Here is a 12,370-nt window from a genome sequence, read left to right as displayed (position 1 = left end):
CAACTTTAGGACACGTATTTACAATAATTCATCTCATATCTAGCCAAGTTCAATAGAAACCAAAATGTATTTGATAATGTTGAAGGTCATGCAAATTGCAGTGTGTAAATTTGTGTGTGTGTGTGAAGGATACAGATTATCTACAAAATAAGATAATGTTTTTTTTTCCAATGAGATAACATTCAGTGGAACATGGAAGTATTAAGAAAAGACGACTAAAGAACATGCAAAGGATTGTTGCCAAGAACCATTCAAATAAATGCATAAGGTGAGAACTATGAAGGAGACATAAAAGCCGTGAAGAGAAAGACAAATGTTTGAGTATCACAGTTTGTAGAGGAGCTTTTGGAAGTGGAAGGCCCTCAGGTCTCTGAGGACACAACCTTGGGTGAGTCCTTCATCATCCCATTCAGCAAACCATGTACTGTCATTGTTCTCAAGTTTTAGCCACATGTAAGAGTCACCTGGAGGACTTATTAGCTACAAATGGCGGGGCCTAACCCCTAGAGTTTGATTTAGTAGGTCTGGGATAGAGGCCAAGAAGTTGCAGCCTCTAACAAGCTCCCAGGAGATAGTGATTCTGCTCATCTGGAGATGGCACCTTGAGATCCACTGCTCTGGTTTGTGCCCAATTTCTGGAGTCTAATCAAGTATTTCCCTCCATTGCACCCCACTCTGCTCCACCCGCAGCCCTTTTGGAACGTGCACTTTTTCTGATGTCATCATAGTAACATCTGGTTGTCCTGGTTCTTTCTCTTACAGTGACTTTTCCCCCAGAAAGCACAGGGAATACTTCAGGCAAGGAATTCTTAACCTGTATCTTTAGGAGACTCAAGGTGATTTGCCTTGGGGATATTGGGAACTTAGTTAATTCAGACCTTAGGGACTGCATGCTCAGAGCACCTCATTAAATAAACTGTTGATCACCATTCTACCCTTTAAACAATGACATTCCCTGAGGGTGGAAAGGAAAACTTGCTGCCACCTCTGAATCCCTGAAGATTGATTGCTGTGGTGAAAGGCAAATTTGTTTCCTCCAATTACTCTTTCCTTACTTGGAATGCTCCAGCATTTGCAGTCCACTGGAGCTTTTAAATGTTTCTAGATCTGTGTTCAAAAAGGTCTCACCTGTGCTGCCCAATTAGGGTAATTAGCTTCCCTTGGCTTCTTCCTGAGGGATGTGTTAATACTACAATGACTCCCAATATGCGTTGGCCCTCAGAATCCCATTGCAACAAAAGTGAAATCAATAAGAAAGTTCCTAGTTCAAGAAAGAATATAGATGTTATTGATCTTGCTACTGGAAAATCAAGTAGTTTGAAGAACTGAAATGTCCCCTTATAATTTGGGGGTTCCATCCAAAGTCCCTGCAGACCTTGGGGGCAGATATTGTGGTAGGATTAGAAAGACTCCATATGTGAGTTGGGTTGATGAGAGAGTGAGAAATCTGGCAAGGATCAAGCACAGATGAAATCTCCAAAAATTTGGAGCCATATTCAAAGGGAAGTATCTGGCCATGAGTGAGTTTCCTTTTCACTGAAGGATATGAAAATGCTTTTAATTTCATTGAAAAGTCCTATTATATATATTTTATTAATTAGTGAAATTAATTATGTGATTAATGATATGGTAGTTTACTACATTGAAATTCATTGTGTGCAACAATAAAACACAGAGGATAAAGAAGGGAAAAGTGATGGTGTGTAGGTTTCTTGAAAAGTCAAGAAGGGAAAGGCCCCGAAGTTCAGGGGAAGGGTTTATGAGATAATCACTAAGAAAATAATTATACCCATTCAATACAACATCTTAATGGATTCAAGGGGAATATAAATCACACCAAGTAAATTCACTAACAAACTATAATTTCCTCAGCCTCACTAACAAATTGACTTTGAAGTAATTTGAAGTCTACCTGCCTCCAAATATTTTTCCTTCTCCCACCTCCACAGGTCCCTCCCCCATTCCTTTTGTAATAGTGTCTTGATACATCTTGCAGTCTTTATTACCTGTGTTGGTTTGGGGTTTTCACAGATGCAGATGCCGAGCCAAAGATTCATGTGCAAGTGCTTTACTGGAAGGAGGGAAGAACCCAGATGGAAGAGAAGTGAGTACAGGGAAGATAATACATCCAATAAAGCCTGCATTAAGTCAGCTACCACAGTGAATGGACAATTTTCAATCATTATATTCTGAAAATTGTATCTATGAACCACTGGAATGTGTTCTCTATATTAATATCACATTAACATGAGAATCGATGAGAACTGTTTTGTAATTATTATGCATTTGCTGGGAAAAAATAAGACAACAAAAATGGCTTTAAATCTTAAGTTAGAATTCTTAAAAATGACTTAGAACACTTGAGAAAAGATAGAACTTTAATAATAAATAGAGGACTCTCCGCTCTTCTTATTTGACAGATAGCTGCATATTCTTCTGTGGGGATAGTGTGTCCCTGAGACATGGTGAAGGCACAGATTAAGCTGTATTGGGTGATATGTTATCAGTGCTGCTTTCTACTCTGGCAAAGTGGGTGTTATTGCCATCAATGACCCATTCACTGGCTTCAACTGTGTGGTCCATATGTTCCTTACACAGCAAGTTCAATGGCACAATCAATGCTGACAATGAGCTATCACCTCACACCTGTTAAAATAGCTATTATCAAAATGACAAAATTGAACAAATATTGTTTAGGATGTAGAAAATGGGAACACTCATACACTGCTGGTAGAAATGTAGGTTAGTGCAATTGCTAAAGAAAACACTAAGGGATTTTCCTCCAAACATTAAAGAAAAACTACCATATGATCCAGCACTGCCTCTATTGGGTATACATCCACATGATGCGAAGCTAGTATGTCATGACATATCTACTTCCCCATTATCATGGCAGCATTATTCCTAATAGCCAAAATATGGCCTCAACCTAAGTGTCCATCATCAGATGAGCAGATTCAGAAAGCATAATACATACTGGCCGCAGCGCATTGGCCACAGTGGACATATGGAGGGTGAACCAATGGAAGGAAGACCTTGCTCCCTGTCTCTGTCTTTCACTGGCTAACTCTGCCAGTCAAAAAAAAGCATAATAGATATAGGCAATGGAATATTGTACAGCCATAGAAAGGAAGGATATCTTTTCATTTGCTACAGCATGGATGAATCTGGAGGACATTATGCCCAGTGAGAAGAGCCAGGCATAAAAAAACAAACACTTCATGAATTCTAAAATAGTGATCTCACAGAAACAGAGAGTAAAATGTGACTACCATGGGCTGCAGGGTCAGAGATTGAATGGATGTTGGTCAAAGGACTTAATTTTTTCCCCTCTTTGATGGCAACTGAGTTGTTACACACTCCTTAGCAGATTCTGACTTCCATGGCCAATGTCCGGCTGTCAGGACACAAATTTTATGCTAGGGAGGAGGAATAAATTTGAAAGATCTATTGTACATCATGAGTATACTTGGGAAAAAATAGAAATACAGCATATAGAAAAGGGGAAATATTCGCAAAACATATTATCTGATAAGGATCAAATATCCAGAATCTGTAAGAACTCTTACAGGTCAGAAACAAAACTACAAACTACAGATTTACAAAAGAGCAAAGACTTGAAAACATTCTTATCCACAGAAGATAGACAAATCACAAGCAAGTGTGTGAAAAGATGCTCTCATAGTCACAGGCAAATACAACCCCAAACACAATCAGATACTACTTCATAACCACTGGGGGGCCACAATTTTTAAAAAATGGAAAACAGGGGTGGGTGTTGCAATGTAACAGGTTAAGTCACTACTCCAGACACCTGCATCCCATTTTTGGAGTGCATGTTCAAGTCCCAGATCCTCTGCTTCTGATTCAGCTTCCTGCAGACACATCTTGGAGGTACATAAGATGGCTTAAGTATATAGGTCTCTGCCAACTCACAGTGAATTGAATGGAGTTCCTGTCTCCCAGCTTCAGTCTGGTTCAGTCCTGACTGTTGCAGGCATTTGAATTAGCAGATTAAATCAGTCAGTCTCCACCTTTCAATATAAATAAATCTAAAAATGTTTTATTTGTATAAGGTAAACAAAGTTCATGTATTTCATATATACAGATTGGAAGCATAGTGATTTTTCCCATCCTATCTTCCCCCTGGCCCATGTTCCCACTGTCCTTCCTCCTTCCTTTCTTATTTTTTAATTTTTACAATGATGTACTTTCAGTTTATTTTTTGATTCAAAACAAATTCTTTTAAATGAAGTCCCCTCTGATAAGTAAAGAATTCAACAATTAATAAGTAGAAAAACCACTGTTCCCTCAAGAGTATAGACAGGGCTGTAAACCATAATCCAATCTCAAAATGTCAATTTTGCTCATATGCATTACATTTTTTGTACTCTGTATATTAGTTACTACAAATCAGGAAAAACATATGGATCTGTCTTTTTGGAACTGTCTTATTTTATTAAGCATAATTGTTTGACGTTGCATCCATTTTGTTGCAAAAAAAACCACAGGATTTCATTGTTTTTGTGGCTGAGTAGTATTTCACAGTGTATATATACTGCATTTTCTTTATCCGGTCATCAGTTGATGGATATCTGGGTTGATTTCATGTCTTAGCTATTGTGAATTGAGCTACAATAAATGTGAGAGTACAGATAACTGATTTTAGTTCCTTTTGGTAAATTCACAGAAGTGAATGTGTCATATGGTACACCTATTTTCAGATCTCCAAGGAATCTCTATACTGTCTTCCATAATGGGTGTACTAGTTTACATCCCCACCAGCAGTATATTATATCTTTTCCACCACACTTGTAAAATCACTATTATCAAGGATGTAAAGCTATTAGAACCCTGCTACATTGCTTTGAAAAAATAGCTTGGCAATTTCTCAGAAAAAATAAACATAGAATTCCAACGTTATCCAGCACTCTACCCTTAAATATATTCTCCAAATAATTTAACTCAAATATTCAAACAAATAAATGTGTATGCATGTCCACAGTGATTACTCACAATAACAAAAAACTGGAAATCAGTCAAATGTCCATCAGTGTTTGAATGAGTATACTTGAAAATAATTCAGCCATAAGGAGAAACAGAGCAAGTTAACATTAACCAATAAGTCAGCCCAAAAGAGAGAGGAAAGGAAGGAAAGAGGGAATAAGAGGGTGAAGAAGGAAGGAAGGATCAATCAAAAAGAACAGGGAAACATCTTGGAGTCATGCTGGGCAGTACATGACTAATACCCATATGACTGAACCTGCTTTCACATGTAGGTTCCTGCTACCACGTTGAAAATCACATCCCTGTTCCTACAACAAGAAAGGCAACAAAGATAAGAGTGTGGGCTCAGTATCAGCTTGTTAGGTTATTGTTCAATCCAATCTCATTCTTTTCATTTGAGAAATTGAATGAATGCAAGAGAGAAAATTTCTCAGTGAAACATTTTCATGATTAAAGAAGTCATTCATGTAAAAGCAACAAGCACAGACCTGATATCTTAGGCCCTCTGCCTTTGCGGTATGATTTCCATTCCGTTTCTTCCAAGGAAAAACAAGCACATGATAGAATGGAGGGGAAGAACACCAACATTCAGGTACTTTCATTTGTAATTGAAAAAGTAGTTATACATATTTATGGGGTACAATGTTACGGTTAAATACTTATATACACTGTGGAATAATGTATGTCTATTACCTTGAACATTTGTCTTTTCTTTGAGGGAAGAACATTTAAAAGCCTCAAAAGCATAATTTTAAGGCAACCTCAGCATTTGATTTGATAAGTGCTTCAAATGTCAGATCAGAAATCTCAGGAATGCCTGTAAAAAAGAAAAACTGACCAAAGATGGAACTGTAAGGATATCCCCCATAAACTGGGAATCGTCAAGGATGGAATCTTGATTTTATAAATACAATGGATCTGTTACCTCTTTTGACCACCATGCAGCATTCCTATATATGAAGTCATTATGACTTCTTTTTCAGGGAATACTTGCTAGGTATATTCTTCCAAGAAGAGAAAAAAATGTGGACTAAATAACAAGAAGAAACAAGGGGCCGGTGCTGTGGCATATTGGGTAAAGCCGCTGCCTGTAGTGCCGGCATCCCATATGAGTGCTGGTTGAAGTCCTGGCTGCTCCACTTCTGATCCAGTTCCTTGCTATTGCCTGGAAAAGCAGCAGAAGATGGCCCAAGTCCTTAGGCCCCTGCACCCACATGGGAGACCTGGAAGAAGCTCCTGGCTCCAGGCTTCTGACCAGCACAACTCCAGCCATTGCAGCCAATTGGGGAGTGAACCATCAGATGGAAGACCTCTCTCTTCCCTCTCCCTCTCTCTTTCTGCCTCTCCTTCTCTGTGTAACTCTGACTTTCAAATAACTAAATAAATCTTTTAAAAAAGAAGAAAACAAATGCACAAATTCATTAAAATAAAACACAAAGCATGTATGAGTGTGTGTATTCTCTCAAGTGAGCATGCCTTGTATCAAAATCAACACAGTTAACTGGCATACTATAAGATGAATGAATATGACAAAAAATAGCCAAAATTATAAAAATTGAATCATCCTAGGAAAACCAAACTTGAGATTTTAAATTAAATATTTATATTCTCCATTATAGAAAGATGGGACAGTATTATGAATGCTTGGAGAATTAAAATGAATTACAGACAGAAAAAATTTACTCTAGGAAAACGAACAGGGCACATGTCCCTGAAATAGGAGAACTTGAACTAAGAGAGAAAGGATGGGTCATTGTGTCAGAGCAAGGAAGGCAGACACAACCTGGGCTGAGACAGAATGTTCAGATGCCATCTCGGGCAGTGAGCTTGGTATAGGAGGAGCACTGAGAGGCTGCTGCAATGGAGAATGGAGAAGGCTAGCAGGGACAGATGGTGTGAAGCCCAGAGTAGAGCACCCTACACTTTGCCTTGATGCCCCCCCTCACACTGAGATATCAGTGTTCATTTGTGAGTCTGAATTTGTGCTCTTTTTAGTTTCTAGGGACTTACTGGCACTGTTACATTGTGGGTGCTGAATAAAAGATGTAAAATAAACATTGAGACCAAGATGTCAACTGTATTGAAGAGATTGTCAAGCTACCTATAGACACAGAATTGAGTAGTACAAATACAATTCATTAGTATATATGTTAACTAGCTTTTTACAGATTCAATGTGATATGTAGATACAATTCTAAGAACATAATATATTCCCTTCCTCCTTCCCAACGCTCTCCTTCCTTCTCCCTCTTTTTTTTTTTGAGGTAACATATTTTAAATTTAAATTATAGTAAAAGGGCTTAATACTACACTGAATTTTAACAAGTAAAAACCAAACAGACCCTAGTTTAGTGGAAATATAGACAGTAGGTATAAGAAATAATTGAATGGAAAGATGACCATATCACCCATATACAGTAAATTTTAAAGTAATCACAGATCATTCAAACTACAGAAGTATACCATTCTTAATCATTAGTTTGACAAAGGTTTAAAACAAAGCTTCTTTTTTGAAAAAAAGATTTATTTATTTATTTGAAAGGCAGAATTAGAAGTAGGGGGAGAAAGAGAGAGAGAGAGAGAAAGAGAGAGAGAGAGAGAGAGAGAGAGAGAGAGAGAGAGAGAGAGAGAAAGGTCTTTCAACTGCTGGTGAACTCCCCAAATGGATGCAATGGCTAGAGCTGGGCTGATCTGGAGCCAGGAGCCAGGAGCCAGGAGCTTCTCCCAGGTCTCCCTCATGAGTGCAGGGGCTCAAGGACTTGGGCCATCTTCTATTGCTTTCCCAGGCCATACCAGAGAACTGCATCGGAAGTGAAGCAGTGGGGACTTGAACTGGCGCCCATATAGGTTGCCCATATGTGTTGAACTCTAGAAAGTAAAAAGGTGACATCAGAGTCTATGGGGCAGGGAGTTGAGCAGATTTGATCAAAGGACACAAAATCTATGTTAGGGAGGAAGAATAAACCCAAGACAGCTACTGTACATCATGCTGAGTACAGTTAATATTAATACATCATGTATTTGAAAGAAATAGAAAGACATACATGATGAGGCAAATATTAGAAAAATATGCTCATATATCTCATCAGGGTATAGTATCCAGAATTTATAAAGAACTCTTCTAGTCAGAAATAAAAATAAAAATAAGATCAGAGCTGGCGAACTCAAAAGGCCTCCATAGCCTTGGCAACTCATGACTAGAGCCTAGGGAGATTACTGATGCCATAAACAAGATTGTCAAATTGTTAAGTCAACAACAGGAGTCACTGTGTACTTACTGCTCATGTAGGATCTTTGTCCTTAATGTGTTGTTCAATGTGAATTAATGCTATAACTAGTACTGAAACTATTTTACACATTATGTTCTGTGTGGGTGCAAACTGATGAAATCTTTACTTAATATATACTAAATCAATCTTCTGTATATAAAGATAATTGAAAATGAATCTTGATGTGAATGGAATGGGAGAGGGAGCAGGAGATGGGAGGGTTGCGGGTGGGAGGGAAGTTGTGTGTGGGGGAAAGCATTATAATCCATAAACTGTACTTTGGAAATTTATATTTACTAAATAAAAGTTAAAAAAAAGATATGGCCTAGCAAGAATGATACATAGGTATGTTCCCCCAGTAACTGAAAAGAAGTACTCAAAGAAATGTTCACACATGTCCACAGAGGCACTCTTCACAATAGCCAAAGATGGAAATAACCCAAATGTCGATCAAAGATTGAATGCATATACAAGTTGTATAACATACAGTGGGATACTATTCAGTCAAGAAAAGGAGCAAAGCAAATTAGCACTAACCAACGAAACAGCCACAAAGGAGGATGAAAGGATGCAAAGGAAGATGAAAAGAGTGAAGGAAGGAAGGAGAAGCAAGAAAATAAGAATGAGGCAGCATCCCAGAGTTACCACAAGTAGTATATCCCTGTGCATCATGTGAAGAAACCAGCTTTGTGGCTAGACTCCAGCTTTTCATGTTGAAAATCGCACCACTTGGCCGGCGCCGCGGCTCAATCAGCTAATCCTCTGCCTGCAGCGCCGGCACACCGGGTTCTAGTCCCGGTCAGGGCACCGGATTCTGTCCCAGTTGCCCCTCTTCCAGGCCAGCTATCTGTTGTGGCCCAGGCATGCAGTGGAGGATGGCCCATGTGCTTGGGCCCTGCACCTGCATGGAAGACCAGCAGAAGCACCTGGCACCTGGCTTCGGATCAGCGTGGTGTGCCGGCCACAGCGGCCATTGGAGGGTGAACCAACGGTAAAGGAAGACCTTTCTCCCTGTCTCTCTCTCTCACTGTCCACTTTGCCTGTCAAAAAAAATATAATAAAAAATAAAAATAAATTTAAAAAAAAGAAAATCACACCACTGTGTTTAGAAAAAGCAGGATGGCTAAATTAGGGGTACGGGCTCTCTTAGTGTCAAGTTGCTAGATTGTTGTCCATCACTATCTCAGTTTCTTCCTCCAAGAAATAGGGTGAGGGAAGGACAATCTCTCACACATCTTCAGGATTAAAAAGTGTCATATATGTAATGCAGCACAGTTTTGATATGGTCAGCACTTATCCTGCACTGTCGTATGATGTTCAATATTCCAGAGAAAACAACAACACAAATTAACAAGACAAAAATTAGCATTCAAGAGGGCACATTTTAAAAGCTTTATTATTAACTGACAATAATTTTATATATTTTTCGAAGTACAATGTGATTTTTCAATACACATACAAATTGTGAAATTATACAATCAGGGAAATAAGTATAACCATTGCCTCAAATATTAATCCATTTTTTATTATAAGAAAACTTAAAATTCACAAGATGATAATTTGTCCTTTTAAAATGTTTTTATTAACATGCAATACTTACAGAGTTTTAAAATTTATTTATCTGGTCTTTTTGAAAGGCAGAGGGACAGAGAAAAAGGGTGAGATAAGGACCTTTCACCCACTGGTTCACTACCTATATGTCTCAAACAGCCAGGGCTGAGCCAGGCCGAAGACAGAAACCTAGAATTCCATCCAGATTTCTAACATAGGTAGAAGGAACCCAAACACTTGGGGCTTCATGTGCTATGCTACAAGGCACATTAGCAGAGAGCGGATTACAGCAGAGTAGCTGGGATTTAAACTGGCACATCAATGTGGAAAACAGGTTAAGTGACAGCTTAACCTGCTGAACCACAATATCAACCCCAACAAGGCACTGCTCTGCCAAGAAGCCGGCCTAGGGCTTTCTTCACATCCTTGTTCCTCAGGCTGTAGATGAAGGGGTTCAGCATTGGGGTGACCACAGTGTACATTACTGAGGCAACTGAGGTTCTCAGCGAAGCTTGGGTAATACCAGAACTGAGGTAGACCCCAAATGCTGATCCATAAAACAAGGAGACCACACAGAGGTGAGAACTACAGGTGGAAAATGCTTTATACCTGCTCACAGCAGAGGACATCTTCATTAAGGAGGAGAAAATCTGAGAGTAAGAGAAGAGGATCCAGGTGGCAGGAAACAAGCCCAGCACGGCAGTTGACACATACATGGTAATGTCATTGATGAAGGTATCAGAGCTGGCCACCTTGAGAAGCTGAGCCAGTTCACAGAAGAAGTGGGAGATCTCAGTACCAGCAGAGAAAGTCAGCCTCATTAGCAGCAGAAGGTGAAGCAGGGAGACCCAGGAAACGAAGCACCATGAGATTAGAACCAGGAGGCCACAGAGGCGCGGGTTCATGACCACTGTGTACCGCAAGGGGTGGCAGATGGCCACAAACCGGTCATAGGCCATGATGGTCAGCAGGAGATTATCCATTCCAGGAAAAATCATTAAAAAATACATCTGGATGAGACATTCTATGTAGGTGATGTCTTTGCTGTGTGCCTGGATGTTCACCAGCATCTTTGGGACTGTGGTGGAGACAAAACAGATGTCCACAAAGGACAGGTTGCAGAGGAAGAAGTACATGGGGGTATGGAGATGGGAGGCAGAGATGGTGGCCAAGATAATGAGCACATTCCCAAGCACTGTGGCTGCGTACATGGACAGGAACAACCCAAAGATCAATGGCTGCAGCTCAGGATTATCTGAGAGGCCCAAGAGGAGGAATTGTGATTCTCCCGTGTGGTTTTTTACTTCCATGGAGCTGGGAATCTTCTAGGAAATCTTCTAGGTCTTCTAGGAAAGGAGGCAAGACAGTACTGATCAACAGCCAACTGGAACCACATCATAAATAAACCGCCTTTGATGGATATCTGTGATCTTCTATTGAGTCCTGCCAATGACTCTTCCAATTTCTAGAGCATTTCCCCTGTGAACGTGCATAATTATCCCAACTTCCTTTATTTGCCAGTAATCTCTTCCTTTATCATCTGCTTACTAGTTCTATTCTCCAGCATGAATTTACGCTCGTAAATGAGTTTCTTCTTTGGGATTACTCTACAAAGCATTTGGAAACACAGTATGTTCTTCTTTTGATAATCTCCATAATTCCTGCATTCTAATATCTATGCAATGGTAATTAAAGCATGGCTTTCAACTCAAACAACCTTTATCTTGTGCTGATAGTTCCTAGTGATATAGAAGTCCACTCTCAGTGTCTTATGCTTTTCCTTCTAAAAATGTGTTTATTACTACTATCTCCTTGTGAAGTGTAAGAATGTCTTGGTACACAGTAGGATTTCAATGAATATTAGATGTCATTTTTAACACTTTAAACTCTTCCTGTTTTAAAAAATTATTTTACTTGGAAGGTGGAGGGGGGTAGAGAGAGACAGAGATACAGAGAGAGACAGAGACAGAGAGAGAAGTCGAACTCCCAACCGCTGGCTCACTCCCCAGATGGCATGAATGACAAGAGTTGCGCCTGGCTGAAAAAGGAGCTTCATCCAGACTCACACGGGTGTTGCAGTTGCCCAAGCACTTGGGCAATATTCCACTACTTTTAAAGGTGCATTAGCATGAAGCTGGATTGAAAGTGGTATAGCCAGACACAAAAACAGCACCCATATGGGATGCTAATGTCGCAGATGGCAGCTTGCCTCCTATGCCACAATGCCAGCCCCTAAACTCTTCATTTTATGATAATAATTTCAGATACATAACTCTCTCTGGGTATAGTAAGATAGTATATGTAGCAAAATTAATTTAGATGATGCATGTGATCTTGCTTTTGGGATTCTGATGACATACAGTGGGCATTTCATAAATGAGAACTTTTAACATCACAATAAATATTTCTTGTATGGATATTTTGCCTCTTGAATTGGGTCAACCATCAAGAATGGAATTCTGATCATGTTAATACAACAGTTTTGCTACCTCTTTTGACTGCCGTACAGCACTTCTATTTCATGAAGATCCCCATGGCTCCTT

General features: G+C 39.5%; 1 protein-coding gene across 1 annotated transcript; it reads right to left on the bottom strand.

Moving 5' to 3' along the window:
• Positions 1–10,195: 10,195 nt before the first annotated feature.
• Positions 10,196–11,137, bottom strand: LOC133750032 (olfactory receptor 7D4-like). Its single transcript, XM_062179419.1, has one exon. It carries the CDS (start codon positions 11,135–11,137, stop codon positions 10,196–10,198), a length of 942 nt encoding a protein of 313 aa, XP_062035403.1.
• Positions 11,138–12,370: the final 1,233 nt, after the last annotated feature.

This window comes from Lepus europaeus, chromosome 20 (genome assembly GCF_033115175.1).
Source record: "Lepus europaeus isolate LE1 chromosome 20, mLepTim1.pri, whole genome shotgun sequence".
Lineage (NCBI taxonomy): Eukaryota > Metazoa > Chordata > Mammalia > Lagomorpha > Leporidae > Lepus > Lepus europaeus.
This window is presented reverse-complemented; position numbering and strand designations above follow the sequence as displayed.

What these genes read in the sequence shown, in the direction of transcription:
- LOC133750032 (XM_062179419.1), bottom strand. Translation starts at nt 11,137, where the DNA reads ATGGAAGTAAAAAACCACACGGGAGAATCACAATTCCTCCTCTTGGGC.